The sequence below is a fragment of the Giraffa tippelskirchi genome, chromosome 10 (assembly GCF_054371585.1).
Source record: "Giraffa tippelskirchi isolate mGirTip1 chromosome 10, T2T-mGirTip1v1.2.pri, whole genome shotgun sequence".
NCBI lineage: Eukaryota > Metazoa > Chordata > Mammalia > Artiodactyla > Giraffidae > Giraffa > Giraffa tippelskirchi.
Window position 1 is genome coordinate 126,838,193 of NC_137284.1, and position 20,342 is coordinate 126,858,534.

The 20,342-nt window shown below is 40.9% G+C and overlaps 1 protein-coding gene across 3 annotated transcripts in view; it reads left to right on the top strand.

Annotated features, from left to right (window-relative positions):
- Positions 1–213: 213 nt before the first annotated feature.
- AMPH (amphiphysin) overlaps positions 214–20,342 on the top strand; it is a 206,216-nt gene continuing 186,087 nt past the window's right edge. For all 3 annotated transcript variants that reach the window (XM_081537434.1, XM_081537435.1, XM_081537431.1), the window contains exon 1: positions 214–621. In XM_081537434.1, the coding sequence (XP_081393560.1) occupies positions 553–621 (69 nt within the window). In that variant the 5' untranslated portion in view covers positions 214–552. The remainder of the gene's footprint in view (positions 622–20,342) is intronic.

Below are 20,342 nucleotides of genomic sequence, written 5' to 3' on the forward strand. Positions count from 1 at the left end.
CACAAATATAATCCAGGGGTGCGCCTTCTGTCCTGGGTGGTTCAGTTGGTCCTTCTGGGAGACCAGGCCAATCCCCTCCACCCCAGGGTTGCTCCGGTTCCATATTCCCGGGGTTCTCCTATCTCCAACCCTGTTTTTCCTTTTTTTCTTTAGGCTGGAGAGAATTGCCCCCCCCCCCCCCCCCCCCCCGCCATCCTCCCCTACCACAAACTCCTCCTTAAAAGAACCCGGGAGCTGCTGAGGCCCCTGGGGTCGCTGCTAGCTTCCTTTCCTTTCTGGACCAGACCTCCTCTTCCATCTCTGTGGGCACTCTCTGGGCTTTTTGACTCTCTTTCGCTCGCCACCCCGCCCCGGGTCACAGCCAGGGCCAGCGCGTCCCGCCTCCGCTCTGTCGCTTTAAGCGGGTCCCCGCCGGCGCGCCCCTCCCTCACCCCTCCTGGCGCTCGGCGGCTCCTCTCCGCCTCTCCCGCTCCTCCTGCTCCTCCTCCTCCTCGTCTCCCGCTCCTCCTAGCCGCCCGCTCCGCTCCTCGCAGCCTCCGCGCACCCGCAGCCATGGCCGACATCAAGACGGGCATCTTCGCCAAGAACGTCCAGAAGCGACTCAACCGCGCGCAAGAAAAGGTCAGAAGCGCGCGGCGGGCCGGGTGGCGGGGACGCGGGCCGGCAGGGCCGAGCTGGCCGGGGGAGCGCAGGAGGCCGGGCCGGGGCCGGGGTCGCGGGGACGCCCTGCCCTCCGCCGCAGACACTGCAGCAAGGCGGCACCCGGCAGTCGGGGGCGCGCAGACCCGGTCCCCGGAGGCGCGGGGTGGGCCCGGGTCTCCCGGCTCCCTCTACCCCTGCGCGGCTGGGCGGTCGCCGGGCACGAGCTGTGGCAGGTGCGACGGGTCGCATCTCCCTCCTGGCGCCAGCTCCCCCGCGCTCCCGCAGGCGGCTCTCGGGTCCCGGCGGGAGCTTGCGGAGCTGTCGTTCCTCCGGCGGGATTTCCTGGCTACTTGGGTGCAGTAGGCACGAGCAATCTCGCACAGAAGCTACACCTCTCAAATCTGTTTGGATCAAGAGGGCTGACCGCTCAAACCCAACAGCTTTAATACAGTACAGTGAAGTGAATCCTGAAGTTCAAAACCGAGATCTACATACACAACTTGTCTTTTTTTGCTTTTTATTTCTTTTTCTTAAGGGTCTCTGTTACACGTGTATTCCTTTTGACGCCAGTGCCCTTCTCTGGAAGGTCAACGATAAATATGACCTGAACCTAACAATTCTCTGCACATTTCTATGTAGAGGAGGGCATTTTACTGCATTAAAAAAAAAGCCCATGTTGCACGAGTTGGGTTCCCTGGTGTTTCACAAGCCCCTCAAGATTGGTACAGTCAATTATTTTTCTCCCGGAGAGATGGGTACAAATGAATGGCAGGTCCACGGTCAAGCCCAGCGCCCAACAGTTGAGGAGGTACTGTACCATGCACTGGGCTTGCCTGGCTTCCCTTGCCTACTGCTTGTCATCAAGACCTTGCCAGCACTGAGGTCTTCACTTGTGTCCCTTGCAGAGGACATTCATATTGTATGGTAAGCATTGTGCTTGAAAACTGACACCAGCTAATAAGCCCCATGGTTTGTGTCCCTTGAACTGTGTTCTCTTTCACGTGGAGGTATTTTCTGTCACTGGGATTCTGGGTGTTGAGCGGTTTCCTGTTTTACTGAAAGTCAGATTTGCCGCGTTGCTCACTGTGAATTTAATATGTCAAATTGCAGACTGCAGTGAATTTCCCTCTGCAGACCCTGACTTAAGACTGCCCTCCAATTCCCACTGACCGCCAGGAACTGAGCTGAAGGGGGGCACTGATCCCTTTGCCTCTCTGTGTTCCCAGAGGCTTGGTGGCTGCCTCTAGTCCCTCCCTGCACACATTCACGCTCTCAATGCAGTAAGAGGATTGTATTTCTTTTAATATCTACCCAAGCTCATCCTGAACCAACAGTGATCCTCCTGCCACTCCTTTAGCTGCTGTATTAGCAAGGCTTCCTGCCTGCTTCTAGGCCCTGGCTACTTGTCCAGGACGTAGCCAGGATCTGCTGGGAACCTGGTTAGGTTTTGTCATCATTTTTCCATACTTCATTTTATCCACTGGTAGATATTCCACCCCACCCTCTCCCTCCTTCCAAGTAATTACTTGAATTTTGGGTCTGAAGCTTTTCATTGAATTCACTTTCCATCTGTGAAGGAATTTAGTGATACAGTCTGCCTTTTGACATATTAAATTATTTCTTAATCTAGGTCACCAGCTGTTAATATGCCAGAAATAACTGAAAAGAAAATGTAATCTGACTTAGAGAGCATGCAAGCCCTTATGAATTGTTGAAAACTCACTGTTGCATTACTAAGGTCAAGTGTGTGTTATGATTGCAGTTGTGGCTGGTGGTTGATCACGGGGGTCTAGGGGAGCTTTGAGCAGGGCTTCAAGTGTCCTGGTTTCTCCCCTGGGGAAAGGTGCTGATGAAAAGTGCCTGTTGTACATAGTTTAGAAGATTAAGACACTGAGAGGCTGAAAGAGTGGGTTCTGGCCCTGGGTAAGTTCTGCCCCCCTCCTAAGCCTGTTCAGAATATGGGAAAAGGGCACGTGCAAATCCAGGTAAGGCAGCCCAGCTAAGCCCAAACAGTAGCCCCTGGACATGCAAAACGCAGTGTGCTGCTACTGACTGTTTCATTAGACATCTCCTCCAGCAATTCCTTCTTTTTGCATCTTCAGTCTCCTGCTCTTCCCCAGATGCTCTGTTGCAGTAACTATGTGCCACCTATGTTCTTGAGACTCTTTGTTCCTGGTTTTTACCACAGGTTTTCTCAAAAGAGAGTCCACTCTCTTACTTTCTCATCATTTTTGATCCACTTAACAGCTTGCATGCATTTTCCCTCCAAATGCATGACAAACTACTCTTTCAGGTAACTTATGGCTTTCTATGAATTTAATATACATTTCTTAAAATTGAAAGCCTGTAAAGTTTATTTGGAGAAAAAAAAATGAAATACACATATAAGGGACAAAAAACCCACCAACAAATTAGAACACTCAAATTCTACCACCCAGAGATTTCACAATCATTTGATGTGTGTCCCAGTAGATTTTTTCCTCGTTTATATGTATGTATTTATGCAGCTAAAACAGATCCATCCTCTATGATTTTGTAGCCTGTTTATTTCATTTAATAATCATGAACATTCTTCAATAGATGTACATATTTTCCATCATGATTTTAAGTGACTGAAGAGTATTGGAATGTATGCATTTCAGTGAATCCCTTATTTTTGGACATTCAATTTCCACTGTTTCTGAATATAAATGCAAATCAGTGAGAAAACTTATAGGGGACATGTTCCCACACATTCAAGTATCTCCTTAAATAAATTCCTAGAAGAATTATTCTGCCAAAGGTATGCTTATTTTTATCATAGTTAGATTGCCTTTCAGAAAGGTTGAATCACTTCACCAGCAATCTGTGAGACTTTGCCAATGGCAGATAATAAAATTTAAAACATTCCTCAGATACATAATTGGAAAAAACTACTTGCTATTCTTTTTCTTGGTTTTATTTTTTAAATGCCTAACATTTTTTGCATTAGTTTTTTTCATCTGTGAATTTTGTTTGTATAGTTTTGCCCATTTGTATAGCATCTCCATTTTGTTATTTGTAAGGACAGAAACTTTCATCAATTCTAAAGGTTACAAATATTATTTCTTCCTTTTCTATTTACTTTTTAACTTTTGAGCATTTTTTTTTCTGCTATGGAGCATATTTATGTTTGCATTATGTTTATTTATTAATTTATTTTGTATTTGCTTAAATCTATCAATTGATTTTGTGTGGTTTCCTCTTTTGGATGTCGAATTACTTAGGATCCTGCCACTTGTAAATGTCAGGAAACTCAGTTCGAACTGGCTTAAGGAAAAAAAAGAGGATTTAATTACTAAAAATAAAAATATGGTTCTTGCACATATAAATTTAAGTGAGTACAAATACAATATGTACTTTTATTAAGCCATGGACATCTATATATTCTTATATATGTATACTTAAAAATATATGTACATGTTTCTGTTATATATGTTAACTCATTTGATTCTGTGCAGTTAGGTACTACTATTATCATCCCTGTTTTATAGATGAGGAAGAGGTTAAGTTACATGCCCAAGGTCACACAGTATGCAGTAAAGCTGAAGTTTGAACCCAAGCGGTCCAATGCTTCCTGATTACATAGTACTGCCTCTTACAGTTAGGAAAGGGGCAGGGGTGGACATATACCAGGCCTGCATGGAAACAGGGATTCAACCACAGACATCAGGGCTCAGGTGTTTTCTCCCTACCTCTCATCTCTGCAGCCATCTTGTCAGCCCCATTCTTGGGCAGGTTCTTCTCTTTTGGTGGCAAAATGGCTGCCAGCAGCTTTAGGCAAGAGCAGGTCACTATTTATGGATAACTCAGGATAGCCCTCACCAGCCCAAACTGGGGCTTGTTCCTCACCCTGGAAGAAAGAAATCTCTGGCCAAGGGCCAGGGCCATGGGTTGGATTGGGCCTGAGTCACAGGCTACTATGGGAACTGGGGTGAAGAAATGTCCCCTAGACCATATGCGGTACTTGTGGAGGAGGGAGCATCAGAGGATAGAAAAGGGAATGGGTGCTGGGCTGGCAAAATAAAAGGTGTCCACTGAGGTATAATTAAAAAGCCTTCTCTGTTCCATGTTTGTATAAATAATCACATAGTTAATAATTTATAATTATTATTCATTTAAAATTTCCTATCAAATTAATACATCCACAGTTTAAAAAATAAAATATTGGTAAAAGGCTTATGAAAAATAGTGGCCCCCTGTCTCTTCTCTCTTCAACCACCAGTCTTGTTTCTCCAGAGGCAGCTATTATTAATCACAGTGCCTTTCAAATTATACTCAAAACTACTTCTGAATCTATCCTTTCATATTTGGTGAAATAGGTAAAGATTTAGCTCTCATACATTCTTCCCTCTACTTCCATATCCCCTAATAATATAGCAAAAATAGCTGGTTGCTGAGGATTATATTTTTAAAATGGTAAAGTATGAAAAAGAATAGACATATGTACATGTATAACTGAATCACTTTATTGTACAGCTGAAACTAATACAACGTAGTTAATCAGCAATACTCCAATGTAAAATAAAAAATTTTTAAAAAGCCTACTTGATAACATCAGAAGAAAGTATAGTGTTTGCTGACTAAAACACACACATCTTAACTATTCACGCTTGGTGAATTTTTGTGTATATGGATCTCTGTATGGCTATCATGCAGAACATTTCTATCATACCAGATAACTCGCAACGTTCATGCCTCACCTGTTGTCTTTTTTATGTTCATACCTTTTAAATTCCTTTACCATCATTTTCCTGATGAACACCTTTTATTGTATTTATTGGTTATTTTGATATCTTCTTTTGCAAAGTGTCTGTTCAAGTCTGTGCTTTATTTGGGTTGCTTGTTGTTTCCTTATTGACTTGTAGAAGTTTTTAATATATTTAGGATATGAGTCCTTTCTCAGATAGACATTCTGTGAATGTGTTTTCCCAGAAAGTGGCTTGTCTTTTTACTTTCTTAATGGTGCCCTTTGATGAAATGAAGTTTAAAATTTTTATGAAGCCTTATCAGATTAGGTTTTTCATGTAGTTTTTTGGTTTCCTAGAGTTAATCATAGCCTTATTTCTGTTTGCTTATTTTTCTATGAGCTATATAGAATTGTTTGTCCTTGCTTCATCAGATCTGTTAAATGCCTACCAATATTATATCAAAGGTCTGTATAGTCAAAGCTATGGTTTTCCAGTAATCACCTATTGATGATGTGAGAGTTGGACCATAAAGAACCCTGAGCGCCGAAAAATTGATGCTTTTGAACTGTGATGTTGGAGAAGACTCTTGAGAGTCCCTTGGACAGCGAGGAGATCAAACTAGTCCATCCTAAAGAAAGTCAATCCTAAATATTCATTGGAAGGACTGATGCTGAAACTGAAGTTTCAATACTTTGGCCACCTGATGGAACAAGCCGACTCATTGGAAAAGACCCTGATGCTGGGAAAGATTGAAGGCAGGAGGAGAAGGGGACGACAGAGGACAAGATGGTTGGATGGCATCACCGACTCAATGGACATGAGTTTGAGCAAGCTCCGGGAGATGGTGAAGGACAGGGAAGCCTTTGGTGCTGCAGTCCACGGGGTTGCAAAGAGTCAGACATGACTGAGCGACTGAACAACAACAACAATTATAATCAAGGGTTCAATAAAATCAGATAATGCAATTATGTTCTCCTACTGAAAGACCCCCTGCCCCAAACTCCCTCAATTTGTAGTCTCTGCCCTTTTACTGTAAGCTGGGCTGATTTTTTTCTAAGCCTGCTACACAGCTGGCATCCTGGGTCTTTCCTCGCCAATGTTGGGGTTAAGGAAGTGACTTGAAGGCTCATCTATTCTATAATCCCAGGCTTTCAAACTGTTCCCCAATGTCAGTGTTGTGCTTTATCCTCACTTTTTGCAGTTCTTGGTGGATCCAGGTTCTAAGCTGGAGTGTGTTTGTGACTAGTGAGAACTGGCTGCTTTTTCATGGGTTACCTTAACAGGCACTTCTAGAAAGTAGTTGTCTCTATTCTGCTGAGTTGTTTCATTCTTCTGTCTACTTTTTTGCATCTGTAAAATGTATTGAGCTCCCTCATCCACTAGTAATGCCTCTCCTCTTTTTATCCATGTATGTTCATACATTTTTTATTCCTTTGTTGTCATTTTTCTTGCAAGGGTCTTGGGAAGAAACAGATGTAAATAATACAGTCAGTCTGCCTGTTTATTCAGAGTCCTTTTTTACTTAAGTATTTAATCCCTCTGAGATTTTTTTTTGTCCATCTTTATTCATTTGTGAAATCCAGTGACATTTATTTTGTCTTAACTCTCCTTGTTACATCAGGGTGTAAATTGTCACCCGGCTTATTTAACTTATATGCAGAGTACATCGTGAGAAACGCTGGGCTGGATGAAGCACAAGCTGGAATCAAGATTGCTGGGAGAAATATCAATAACCTGAGATATGCAGATGATACCGCCCTTATGGCAGAAAGCAAAGAAGAACTAAAAAGCCTCTTGATGAAAGTGAAAGAGGAGAGTGAAAAAGTTTGCTTAAAGCTCAACATTCAGAAAACTAAGATCATGGCATCCGGTCCCATCACTTCATGGCAAATAGATGGGGAAACAGTGGAAACAGTGTCAGACTTAATTTTTTTGGGCTCCAAGATCACTGCTGATGGTGATTGCAGCCATGAAATTAAAAGACGCTTACTCCTTGGAAGGAAAGTTATGACCAACCTAGATAGCATGTTAAAAAGCAGAGACATTACTTTGCCAACAAAGATCCGTCTAGTCAAAGCTATGGTTTTTCCAGTAGTCATGTATGGATGTGAGAGTTGGACTGTGAAGAAAGCTGAGCACTGAAGAATTGATGCTTTTGAACTGTGGTGTTGGAGAAGACTCTTGAGAGTCCCTTGGACTGCAAGGAGATCCAACCAGTCCATCCTAAAGGAGATCAGTCCTGGGTGTTCATTGGAAGGACTGATGTTGAAGCTGAAACTCCAATACTTTGGCCATCTCATGCGAAGAGTTTACTCATTGGAAAAGACCCTGATGCTGGGAAGGATTGGGGGCAGGAGGAGAAGGGGATGACAGAGGATGAGATGGCTGAATGGCATCACCGACTTGATGGACATGAGTTTGGGTAAACTCTGTGAGTTGGTGATGGACAGGGAGGCCTGGCGTGCTGCAGTTCATGGGGTTGCAAAGAGTCAGACACGACTGAGCAACTGAACTGAACTGAACTGAACCCTCCTTGACCTCTATGCAGTATTTAAGTCGATGGTGCAGTTCAAACATTTTTAAAGATTAAAATTGTCGCTTCCCAGATGGCACTAGTGGTAAAGAACCCACCTGCTAATTCAGGAGACATGAAATGAGGGTTCAGTCCCTGGGTCGGGAAGATCCCCTGGAGGAGGAAATGGCAGCCCACTCCAGTATTCTTGCTTGGGGAATCACCATGGACAGAGGAGCCTGGCAGGCTACAGACAGTCCATAGGGTTGAAAAGAGTCTGACCCGACTGAAGCGACTGAGCATGCATTCAAACATTTTTTTTAATGTGACTCTAGTGAGGAGGGTGGAGAAGGCAATGGCACCCCACTCCAGTGCTCTTGCCTGGGAAACCCCATGGACGGAGGAACCTGGTAGGCTGCAGCCCATGGGGTCGCGAAGAGTCAGACACGACTGAGCGACTTCACTTTCACTTTTCCCTTTCATGCACTGGAGAAGGAAATGGCAACCCACTCCAATATTCTTGCCTGGAGAATCCCAGGGACGAAGGAGCCTGGTGGGCTGCCGTCTATGGGGTCGCACAGAGTCGGACACGACTGACGCGACTTAGCAGCAGCACCAGCAGCAGCAGTGAGGAGGGAAGCTTTTGGTATGTTATAATACCAGCCTCTTTCAGTATTAGATTTTAGCATTAATAAGAGTGAAAGTGAAAGTTGCTCAGTCGTGTCTGACTCTTTGCAACTTCATGGACTATACAGTCCATGGAATTCTCCAGGCCAGAATACCGGAGTGGGTATCCTTTCCCTTCTGCAGTGAATCTTCCCGACCCAGGAATGTAACCAGGGTCGCTTGCATTGCAGGTGACCAACTGAGCTATGAGGGAAGCCCAATAAGAGAGTTACATTGTATAAACTCTAAGGACATGTACTGTTTGATAGTCTTTGTGCTAGTTTATCTGCCATGAGTGATTGTTATATAATAGTCCTAGGTGCAGTTTTTTCATGCATTGTATCTTCCCAAGTAAATTGTAGATGCTTGAGGGGAAGGACCAAATGTATTGTGAATTGTATGTATGCAGTGATGATGTATTATTTGACGTTGTGTTTTCTTGCTAGTTTACATTCCACCTCTGCAAACATCACCGAAAGCATCCACCTACATTATTCTTTCTCTGACTTTTGTGGAATTAAGATAAAGTTTTCACTGTATATCACTGCCATTTGAACTGTCATTTTGTGAAGGTAGTATATAGAATAAAATTAACTTTAAGAGTTCTGAAAATGGTTGGAACTCCATGCTGCTGCTGCTGCTGCTGCTGCTGTGTCGCTTCAGTCATGTCCGACTCTGTGTGACCCCATAGACGGCAGCCCACCAGGCTCCTTCGTCCCTGGGATTCTCCAGGCAAGAACACTGGAGTGGGTTGCCATTTCCTTCTCCAGTGCATGAAAGTGAAAAGTGAAAGTGAAGTCGCTCAGTCGTGTCTGACTCTTAGCGACCCCATGGGATTTTCCAGGCAAGAGTACTGGAGTGGGGTGCCATTGCCTTCTCCGTGGAACTCCATAAATATTAGGTTTTGTTGTTGTTCAATCATTAAGTAATGTCTGACTCTTTGTCACCCCATGGATTGCAGCACACCAGGCTCCCTTATTCTTCACTTTCTCTTGAAGTTTGCTCAAATTCATGTCGATTGAGTTGGTGATACTATCTAACCATTGCATTCTCTGCTGCCTCTCTCTCCTTTTGCCTTTAATCTTTCCCAACATCAGGGTCTTTTACAAAGAGCTGCATCTTCACATCAGGTGGCTAAAGTATTGGAGCTTTAGCATCAGCCCTTCCAATGAATATTCAGAGTTGCTTTCCTCTACATTGAACTGTGCTAAATTCTTAGTTTTATAAGTCAAACAGATATTGGTAGAATCCTGTGGTTCAGCCCAATGTTGATTGTGTGATATGGCAAGAAAAACAATGTAGTCTCCTTGCATGCCTATTTATATGACTTTGTGGGTTTTTTTTAAAAAAAGTTGTTGCTTTGCGAATGCCCACATTTAGGTTTGTTCTCAAAGGGAGACATATAAATGGTGCTTGCATGTGCCTATACTGGTGAGCATGTGCCTGTGTTTATTTTATTTATGCAAATTGAATGGGAGAAGAAATCCCTTGCTCTGATCAGGAGAATTTACCTGGGACCAGGGCCTTGTCTGTGGAAGAGTAGCTTATATGACCATGTTTACATTTGAGGACTCTTTAGAGACTGAGTCTCTGAGGCACTTCCAGGGTTTCCCCTTTTAAGATCATCTGAAGACTTTGTTGTCCAGTGCTACATTGTATGACATATACCTTTGCTTCTACTAAGATGATTTTTTCTGGCTGTATTATGAACTGCCAGAATTAAAAATAATTTTGAGGGCATTCTTGAGAGTAAGGTTTCCTTCTTCATTTTTTTTTACACATAAGCATGCTTATATGCATCACCCTTCTTTCCCCAGGAACGAATACAATAGGAAATCAGAACTGTAGGGACTGAGATTTTAACTTTATAAAAAGTTATCATTATCCTTTACAACATAGCATATTATGTGTGTTTTCCATAAATCATACTTTAAAAGTCAGCTTGTCTATGAACCAATACAACTTAAAATATCTGAAATACTTGTATAAGTAATATGGTCCACTTTACTTGGAGTATAAAATTAGGTCCTATTTAAAAAAAATACTCAAATGATTTTTTAAAAATACATAAATTAAATCTTCCAGTGTTTCATGAAGATACACTTACTCCTCCCTGGGGTGTCTGTCTTATGATAAGTTCAGAAATCCTGTGGGAAGTTTCCCTTCCCTAAAGAAGTCTGATTTTTACTATGGCCGTATGGTAAGGGAGTCTAGCTTTCAGATGTCAGTCCTGTCCCCCGGGGTGAGCACTGCAGTGCATCAGGAGCCCAGTGGCATCCCCCCTCACTACCCTGGTGGCTCTCACAGAGAGGGCAGGGCCAGGAAGCCTTTTTATCCAGGGTTATACTCAACTATGACCACTCTGTGTCATAGCAGCCCTAAGCTCCCAATGTGTGAGCTCTTTATCAGTGGGTTTATCGTTTCCAAATATACTTGCATATATACACACAGCTTCTCACTCCAAGATTTCCCATCATGCTACGGTTCCTAGGTTAGGAAACTCGACATCAGCAAACACTGATCATCCAATTCATTCATGCCAGTCCACATTCTTCTGTTTTTAATAACATGCTCATGGGGACATACCAAATTGATTTTAAGCCTGCAGTTTGAGAATACTACCCTAGCAGAGCCTCAGCATCCTTTCCTATAAACTTCTTTTGGGTCACCAGTCCATTCAAAGATGTGTGTGTGTGTGAGAGAGAGAAAGAGATTGTTTTTAAAAATATTGTGAAGTACTTTGTGAGCGAATGAGTTGAGAAGGCAAAGAGTATTTTAACAATGATGTGTTCTGACTTTTTAAGTCTGGAAAATTCCACTTGACTCTTCAAATATATGTTTTTCCCATTTTTATGGCCCTTTAAATTAGAGGCCATCTGAGTAGAACACCTGAGGAAATATGTAAGCCTGTGGGCTTCAGTGATGGGATAATGGATAAAAAGATTTCTTGTGTTACAGATAGAATTTTCCAGATAAATGGCTAATGTTTACATAACGGAACTGCCATCATCACAGAGTTTGAGGAATTCACCTATGAAAGTATGTATGCTGCTAAGTCGCTTCAGTCGCGTCCGACTCTGTGCGACCCCATAGACGGCAGCCCACCAGGCTCCGCCGTCCCTGGGATTCTCCAGGCAGGAACACTGGAGTGGGTTGCCATTTCCTTCTCCAGTGCATGAAAGGGAAAAGTGAAAGTGAAGTCGCTCAGTCATGTCCGACTCTTAGCGACCCCATGGACTGCAGCCTACCAGGCTCCTCCGTCCATGGGATTTTCCAGGCAAGAGTACTGGAGTGGGGTGCCATTGCCTTCTCCAATGAAAGTACATATAGTAAGACTCTACACACAGCATTGTGTAAAATTAACACAAAGGTAATCACGATTTCCTGGGAACACATCCACAGGTCAACTTTTCATATAGTAATGCTGAAACTTCATTCTTATTGATTCAGAATCTAAATTTAAGTGTAGTACATTATATTTCCTGAATATATACTGAGTGAATCATTAGAGGAATAATGTTGGATAAAGCCATGAATAAGAACTTAGTTTTAAAATATTTGCTATGTGTAGTATATTAATTTTGATTACCCTGAAATTATTTAGAACAGATGTACAAAAATCAGAAAGCCACAATTTGGATCCTTTTCATCTTAATTCTAATGTAGTTATTTATTTGAAAGTTTAGTTCAGAAGTGGGAAGAACCTGAAAAAATGTATATACATGTATATATATGGGGCGTTCCAGGTGGCGCTAGTGGTAAGGAACTCACCTGCCAATGCAGGAGACATAAGATATGCAGATTCCATCCCTGGGTAGGGAAGATCTGCTGGAGGAGAGCATGACAACCCACTCCAGTATTCTTGCCTGGAGAATCCCATGGAAAGAGAAGCCTGGCAGGCTACAGTCCTTAGGATACCAAAGAATTGGACATGACTGAAGTGACTTAACATGCACACACATATATATATGTGTGTGTGTATGTATACATTTTTTTTCTATCTTAAAGTGCCTATAATGACTTAATAAAATAACACGGATCCGTGAATAAATGTACTCTTGTTATGGCACCTAACACTTGTTGAGTAAAAGCATGCTAGATGTACATATTCTAATAGTTATATATTCTGTTGTAAAGTCAACCTGGTAAAATTTGGTTATTCATTTAGAGTCATTTATTAAGAATCTAATGCCTAAAAGGCACTTGCTAGTAATATAGCATTATGATATAGCATTCAACAAAGATATCTTTGTTGATCATAGACCAGCAGAAACTGGTAGAGAGATAAACCTGTGAACTTAAAAGTAACTACATAGTAATTAATGAAAAATCTTAATTAAAAATTCTATGAAAAGAAACATAAATTTTAAAAATTGTAACTAGGGATTTCACCTGAAGTGAGAGGGTTGGACACACCTACCTGAAGAAGGTAGATATTAAGCTAAGATCCTAAGGATGAGTTGCAGCTATCCAGACAAGGGGAGTAAGATAATGGTGTGGGAATTATAGTAGTCAGTGAGCATTCCAGACATCAGACTCTTTGCCCTTATTCACAGTAGATAAGATAAAAATAAGAGCTATAGAAAATAGCTGTCAGAATTGACTGTTAGCATCGGCCTCGTCAGTGATCTCTTCTACCATTTGCATATTTATCAAAGTGGAGAAGTGGACCCTAATTGGGATAATCTTTTTGTAGTTGCAATCTCTTTTTTGTGTGATCAAATTTTTACTCTCTCGTCTTAAAGGGTCTTTCTGGGGCAAAGTTCCCCCTTGATAGAGAGGCAGGATGCTGGTTTCAGACATGAATTATCCGTCATACAAAGATCCCTTTGTACAACAGCAGTAGACACAAGCGCAATCTGTTTTTATGGATATGTAACTAAGGAGCCTCTTGATGATGGTTAAAGAGGAGAGTGAAAAAGCTGGCTTAAAACTCAACGTTCAAAAAACGAAGATCGTGGCATCTGGTCCCATCACTTTATGGCAAATAGAAGGGGAAAAAAGTGGAAGCAGTGACAGATTTTATTTTCTTGGGCTCCAAAATCACTGCTGACTGTGACTGCAGCCATGAAATTAAAAGACTCTTGCTCCTTGGAAGGAAAGCTATGACAAAGCTAGAGAGCATGTTAAAAAACAAAGACATTACTTTGAGTACAAAAGTCTGTATAGTCAAAGCTATGGTTTTTCCAGTAGTCATATATGGATGTGAGACTGTGAAGAAAGCTGAGTGCCGAAGAATTGATGCTTTTGAACTGTGATGCTGGAGAAGACTCTTGAGAGTTCTTGGACAGCAAGGAGATAAAGCCAGTCAATCCTAAAGGAAATCAGTCCTGAATATTCACTGGAAGGACTGAAGCTGAAACTCCAATACTTTGGCCACCTGATGTGAAGAGCTGACTCATTAGAAAAGACCCTGATGCTGGGAAAGATTGAAGGCAAAAGGAGAGGGGACGGCAGAGGATGAGATGGTTAGAAAGCATCACTGACTCAACGGACATGAATTTAAACAAACTCTGGGAGATAGTGAAGGATAGTCGAGCCTGGCGTGCTGCAGGTTATGGGGTTGCAAAAAGTTGGACATGATGTATCGACTGAAAAACAACAAGATCTCTTATCATAGTTCAGTTCAGTCCCTCAGTCATGTCTTTGCAACCCCATGGAGTGCAGCACACCAGGCTTCCCTGTCCATCACCAACTCCCGGAGCTTGCTCAAACTCATGTCCATTGAGTCAGTGATGCCATCCAACCATCTCATCCTCTGTCACCCCCTTCTCCTTCTGCCTTCAATCTTTCTCAGCATCAGGGTCTTTTCCAATGAGTCAGTTCTTTGCATCAGGTGGCCAAAGTATTGGAGCTTCAGCTTCAGCATCAGTCCTTCCAATTAATATTCAGGACTGATTTTCTGTTGGATTGACTGGTTTGATTTTCTTGCAGTCCAAGGAACTCAGAGGCCATCAGGAATTCAAAATAGAAATTAAAGTCCTTATAAAATTCTTAAATGCCACACATCTGGAAAGATTAGTTTGTCTTTAAAACATTTGAATGGGCTTCCCTGATAGCTCAGTTGGTAAAGAATCCTCCTGCAATGCAGGAGACCCTGGTTCGATTCCTGGGTCAGGAAGTTTCCCTGGAGAAGGGATAGGCTACCCACTCCAGTATTCTGGCCTGGAGTATTCCATGGACTGTACAATCCATGGCGTCACAAAGAGTCCAACACGACTGAGCACCTTTCACTAAAAGGTTTGAATACACTTGGATTCCCAACTTGTAATGAGAGAAAGAGAGAAGAGAAGAGAACTCACATGATTAAGGCTGGAGGCCTTAATTATTTTGTAGGCACTGACCTGATTATATTGTAAGCCGTGGTCTTGAGTTTATGAATCTGAGATAATTTGCAGCTTGAGAAGAATCTTAAATTTGGAAGAGAATCTTCAGTAGCAGGCAGACTCTTCCCTTATCTAATAATGATTGCCAACAGTTGAGTCGCATGGATGGCCCAAGCCATGGAAAGATATTCCATTTTGTGGTAGCACAACCTAGAACAGTTGGAATGTGCTGAAACTGAAACTTGACAAAGTTTTAACATCTGCATGATGTTCAGTATTTCACATACTCTAGAATTCCTCAGTATTTGAGACATCCATACAAGAAATCCTGCCTCTTTAATCTATGTGTTTCTACAGCAAAAAATGAGCTTCCCACCTGCTCTTTGTTTAGTGGGTTCTTCTCTGAGTCTCCAAGAAAACTGTGTCGAGATTTTTCTTCTCACCTCTCTAGGAAATGCATATAAGCATGGGGATCACTAGCATTATGAAACATGGTACATGACAGGGCTCTCCTGGGGACCGATACTGGCCTGTGATTTCTCCTGTTAAGCCTAGAGAGTGAATCTAGAAATCCAGTACCCCCAGGGTAGTGTTTTCTTGATAATCAAGAATATTTGGGGGATTGAGTGAGTTAAGAATGCAGATTTCCTGGGCCTATTTTAAAACTTACCAGAATCTCATATTAAGACTCAAGAATATGCATTTTTAATAAGTTTCTCAGTTAATTCAAAGTCTTAATGAATGCAGAGTACACTGCTTTAGAGAAAGGGGCTGGGTTGAGATTTTGTGGTGGGTATGAGCTTCTAGGTCCACTTCAGGGTTATAGTATAGAGAGTAAGGCTCTCTGGAACATGAGTTTGGGCAAACTCCGGGAGATAGTGAAGGATAGGGGAGCCTGGCGCACTGCAGTCCATGGGGTTGCAATGAGTCGGACATGACTTAGCAACTGAATAACAACAACAACAGGGCTTTCTACCACCTAGTGACTCTAAATTTATCTTGAATGTTCCGGAGAGCGAAAGGGGAAAAACAGTGCCCTATGCAATGCTTAAAAATATCCTTATTCTTAAAATAGCCTACTTAGGTTTCAAAGAAATCAGTCAGTTTTGTAGAGGCCAAATCAGAGATGTTTCATCAAGGGCCAAATGTCTTCTTTATTAGGAGTGTTGTATAGCATGGAGGATTGGTGTCTGTGTAATCTGGTTCTGCAAAAGCCATTATAATTTTAGAATAAATCTGGCTAATGCATTGTTCACAAAAAGTAGAAATGTTTGTGTTAAAAAATTGCTGCATATTTTTGGTAGGTGATAGAGAGAGATGGGAAAATTTGAGAAATTTATTTATAATTACATTGATTTTGTATGTTTTATTATGGAGTGAATAGTAATGAGATTACTTAATATGGCACATAGGAAGTGTCATCAAAACTCAGAGGATGGTTTTGGTCTCTAGTTGAAGAAGCTCTATTTGATAGGAACTGAATTATCATATTCTAAGTTTAATTTTTTAAAAGTATATTGTTGAGAACTTGTGTCTATGTTCTTTTTTTAAAAATTAATAATTAATTTTAATTGGAGGCTACTTTACAATATTGTGGTGGTCTTTGCCATATATTGACATGAATCAGCCCCAGGTGTACATGTGTCCCCCATCCCGAACCCCCTTTCCCCTCCCTCCCCATCCCATCCCTCTGGGTTGTCCCAGTGCACCAGCTTTGAGTGCCCTGTTTAATACATCAAACTTGGACTAGTGATCTATTTCACAAATGGTAATATACATGTTTCAATGCTATTCTCTCAGATCATCCCACCCTTGCCTTCTCCCACAGAGTCCAAAAGTCTGTTCTTTGTATCTGTGTCTCATTTCCTGTCTCTTTTCCTGTCTCCCGTATAGGGTCGTCATTACCTTCTTTCTAAATTCCATATATATATATATGCGTTAATATACTGTATTGGTGTTTTTCTTCCTGACTTCAATACAGTATATTAGGCTCCAGTTTCATCCACCTCATTAGAACTGATTCAAATGTGTTCTGTTTAATAGCTGAGTAATATTCCATTTGTTTATCTACCACAACTTTCTTATCCATTTGTCTGCCAATGAACATCTATGTTGCTTCCATATCCTAGCTATTGTAAACAGTGCTGTGATGAACATTGGGGTACACATGTCTCTTTCAATTCTGGTTTTCTTGGTGTGTACGCCCAGCAGTGAGATTGCTGGGTCGTGCTTGTGTCTATATTCTTAATGGATGTTGTTTTACAGTTTTCTTTTTTTGTGATGTTTTTGCCTGTTTTGTTTTTTTTTTTTTTTGTATCTTAATAATAGTGGCCTCAAATAATGAACTGGAAGTGACCCGTCTTCTATTTTTTTGGAAGAGTTTGTCAAGTTCAGTTCAGCTCAGTCATGTCTGACTCTTTGCAACCCCATGGACTGTGGCACGCCAGGCTTCCCTGTCCATCACCAACTCCCAGTACTTAATCAAAATTATGTCCATTGAGTCAGTGATGCCATCCAACCATCTCGTCCTCTGTTGTCCCCTTCTCCTCCTGCCTTCAATCTTTCCCAGCACCAGGGTCTTTTCCAGTGAGTCAGCTCTCCTCAGGTGGCCAGAGTGTTGGAGTTTCAGCTTCAGCATCAGTCCTTCCAATGAATATTCAGGACTGATTTCCTTTAGGATAGACTGGTTGAATCTCCTTGCAGTCCAAGAGACTCTCAAGAGTTTTCTCTAACACCCACAGTTCAAAAGCATCAATTCTTTGGTGCTCAGCTTTCTTTATAGTCCAACTGTCACATCCATACTACTGGAAAAACCATAGCTTTGATTAGACAGACCTTTGCTGGCAAAGTAATGTCTCTGCCTTTTAATATTCTGTCTAGGTTGGTCATAACTTTTCTTCCAAGGAGCAAGCGTCTTTTAATTTCATGGCTGTAGTCACCACCTGCAGTGATTTTTGGAGCCCAAGAAAATAAAGTCTCTCATTGTTTCCACTGTTTCCTGATCCATTTGCCATGAAGTGATGGGACTGGATGCCATGATCTTAGTTTTCTGAATGTTGAGTTTTAAGCCAACTTTTTCACTCTCCTCTTTCACTTTCTTTTTTTCTTTTTAGTTAATTTATTTATTTTAATTGGAGGCTTATTTCATCAAGAGGCTCTTTAGTTCTTCTTCACTTTCTGCCATAAGGGTGGTGTCATCTGCAAATCTGAGGTTATTGATATTTCTCCCGGCAATCTGGATTCCAGCTTGTGCTTCATCCAGCCCGGCATTTCGCATGATGTACTCTGCATATAAGTTAAATAAGCAGGGTGACAATATACAGCATTGACATACTCTTTTCCTGATTTGGAACCATTCTGTTGTTCCATATTCAGTTCTAACTGTTGCTTCTTGACCTGCATACAGGTTTCTCAAGAGGCAGATCAGGTGGTCTGGTATTCCCATCTCTTTAAGAGTTTTCCACAGTTTGTTGTGATCCGCAAAGTTAAAGACTTTGGCGTAGTCAGTAAAGCAGAAGTAGATGTTTCTCTGGAACTCTCTTGTTCTTTTGATGATCCAATGGATGTTGGCAATTTGATCCCTGGTTCCTCTTCCTTTTCTATATACAGTTTGAACAGTTTGTAAAGAATTGGTGTTAAGTCTTCATTTAATATTAGTAGAATTTACCGGTGCAGCAATCTAGGGTTGGGGTTTTTATTTGTGGGAAGTTTTCTGATTGCTAATAAAATCTCTTCATTTGTTTAGGTCCATGCATATTTTCTATTTGTTTTTGAGCCATTTTTTTTGTAGTTTGTATCTTCTAGAAATTTTCCATTTCATCTCGTTTATTTAATTTGTTGGCATACTGTTGATAGTAATATACCTGTTTTATTCCTGATTTTAATAATTTCAGTCTTCTCTCTTTATTTCTTGTCAGTCTAGCTAAAGTCTTGTCACTTTTGTTAATCTCTTTGAAGAACCAATTTTTGTTTCATCAATTTTCTCTATTGTTTTCCTATCCTTTTTTGACTCTTAATTTCCTTATCTTTATTTTTATTCCCTTTTAGTTGCTTTGTATTTAGTTTAGCATGAAAGAGTAGGTTATTGATTTGACATCTTTGTAAATATAGGTTCTTGCAGTTCTAAATTTCTTATTAAGCATTGTGTTTGTTACATTCTATAAGTGTTGATATGATGGGTTTCTATTTCATTTATCTAAAAGTATATTCCATTTTTTTTGGATATTTTTTCTTTTATCCATTGAGTATCTAGGAATCTGGTTATTTCCACATACTTGTTAGTTTTCAAAATTTCCTTTGTTACTGATTTCTAATTTGATTTAATTATAGTTGGATAAGATACTTCATATTATTTCAATCCTTTAAATTTATTGGGGATTGTCAACTACAAATGGGCACTTGCCATGGGTAGTTGCCATCTACCTCTGCAAAGATTAAATCATGTGCTGCTGTAACTGCTGACCTTCAATAGCCCCTGAAGGAAGTTTAGGATGGAGATCAGAAATGAGGTACTCTGTGCCCTAGAAATACTAGCAGAACAAGTTTTCAGATAGTTGAATATCTTCAGGAGCTGATTTTATGAGCCCAATTCTTGCATCTCCTTATATTTATATCTGGAAAATCACTAAATTCCTTCATGGTGACATCTGCTCCTTGTGACTAGCAAAAACCTTCTGAAAAAATATGTACTTGATTCTATGTACTCTCCCTTCACCAAGATCATGTGTGTGTATATATATATATATATATATATATATATACACACACACACACATATATATATATATATATATATATATATATTGACCTTCCCCCTATCTCTTTGGGGCAGTTTTCTCAAAGCTATTTGAAATGGTGTTTCCCAGGACATAGTCCTCATTTTGCCTCAGACAAAATTGAATTTGCAACTCTTACTTTGTGCTTTTTTTTTTAAGTTGAAAGGATGGAGATGGGGGAATTGGATGAAGGTGGTCAAAAGGTACAAACTTCCAGCTGTAAGATAAATAAGTTATGGGGATGTAATGTTCAATATGCTGACTATAGTTAAATTAACAATACGGTACTCTATATTTGAAAGTTGCTAAGAGAGTAGATCTTAAAATTTCTCAAAACAAGAAAAAAAATTGTAACTATGTGACATGATGGATGTTAATAAACTTATTGTGGTAATCATTTTAAAGTACAGGTCTTTCTTTACATATGATAGTGTTATGTCCTGATAAGTTCATCATAAGTTAAAAATATCCTAAGTTGAAAAATGTATTTCGTGCACCTGACCTACCAAATATCATAGCTTAGCCTAAGCTACCTTAAATATGCTCAGGACACTTACCTTGGTCCACAGTTGGGCAACATCACATAATATAAAACCTATTTTAAAATACAGTGTTGAATATCTCATGTAATTTATTGAGTACTCTACTGAAAGTGAAAAATAGAAAGGTTGTCTGGGTACAGACTGGCTGTAAGTGTATTGGTCCCCCTCTT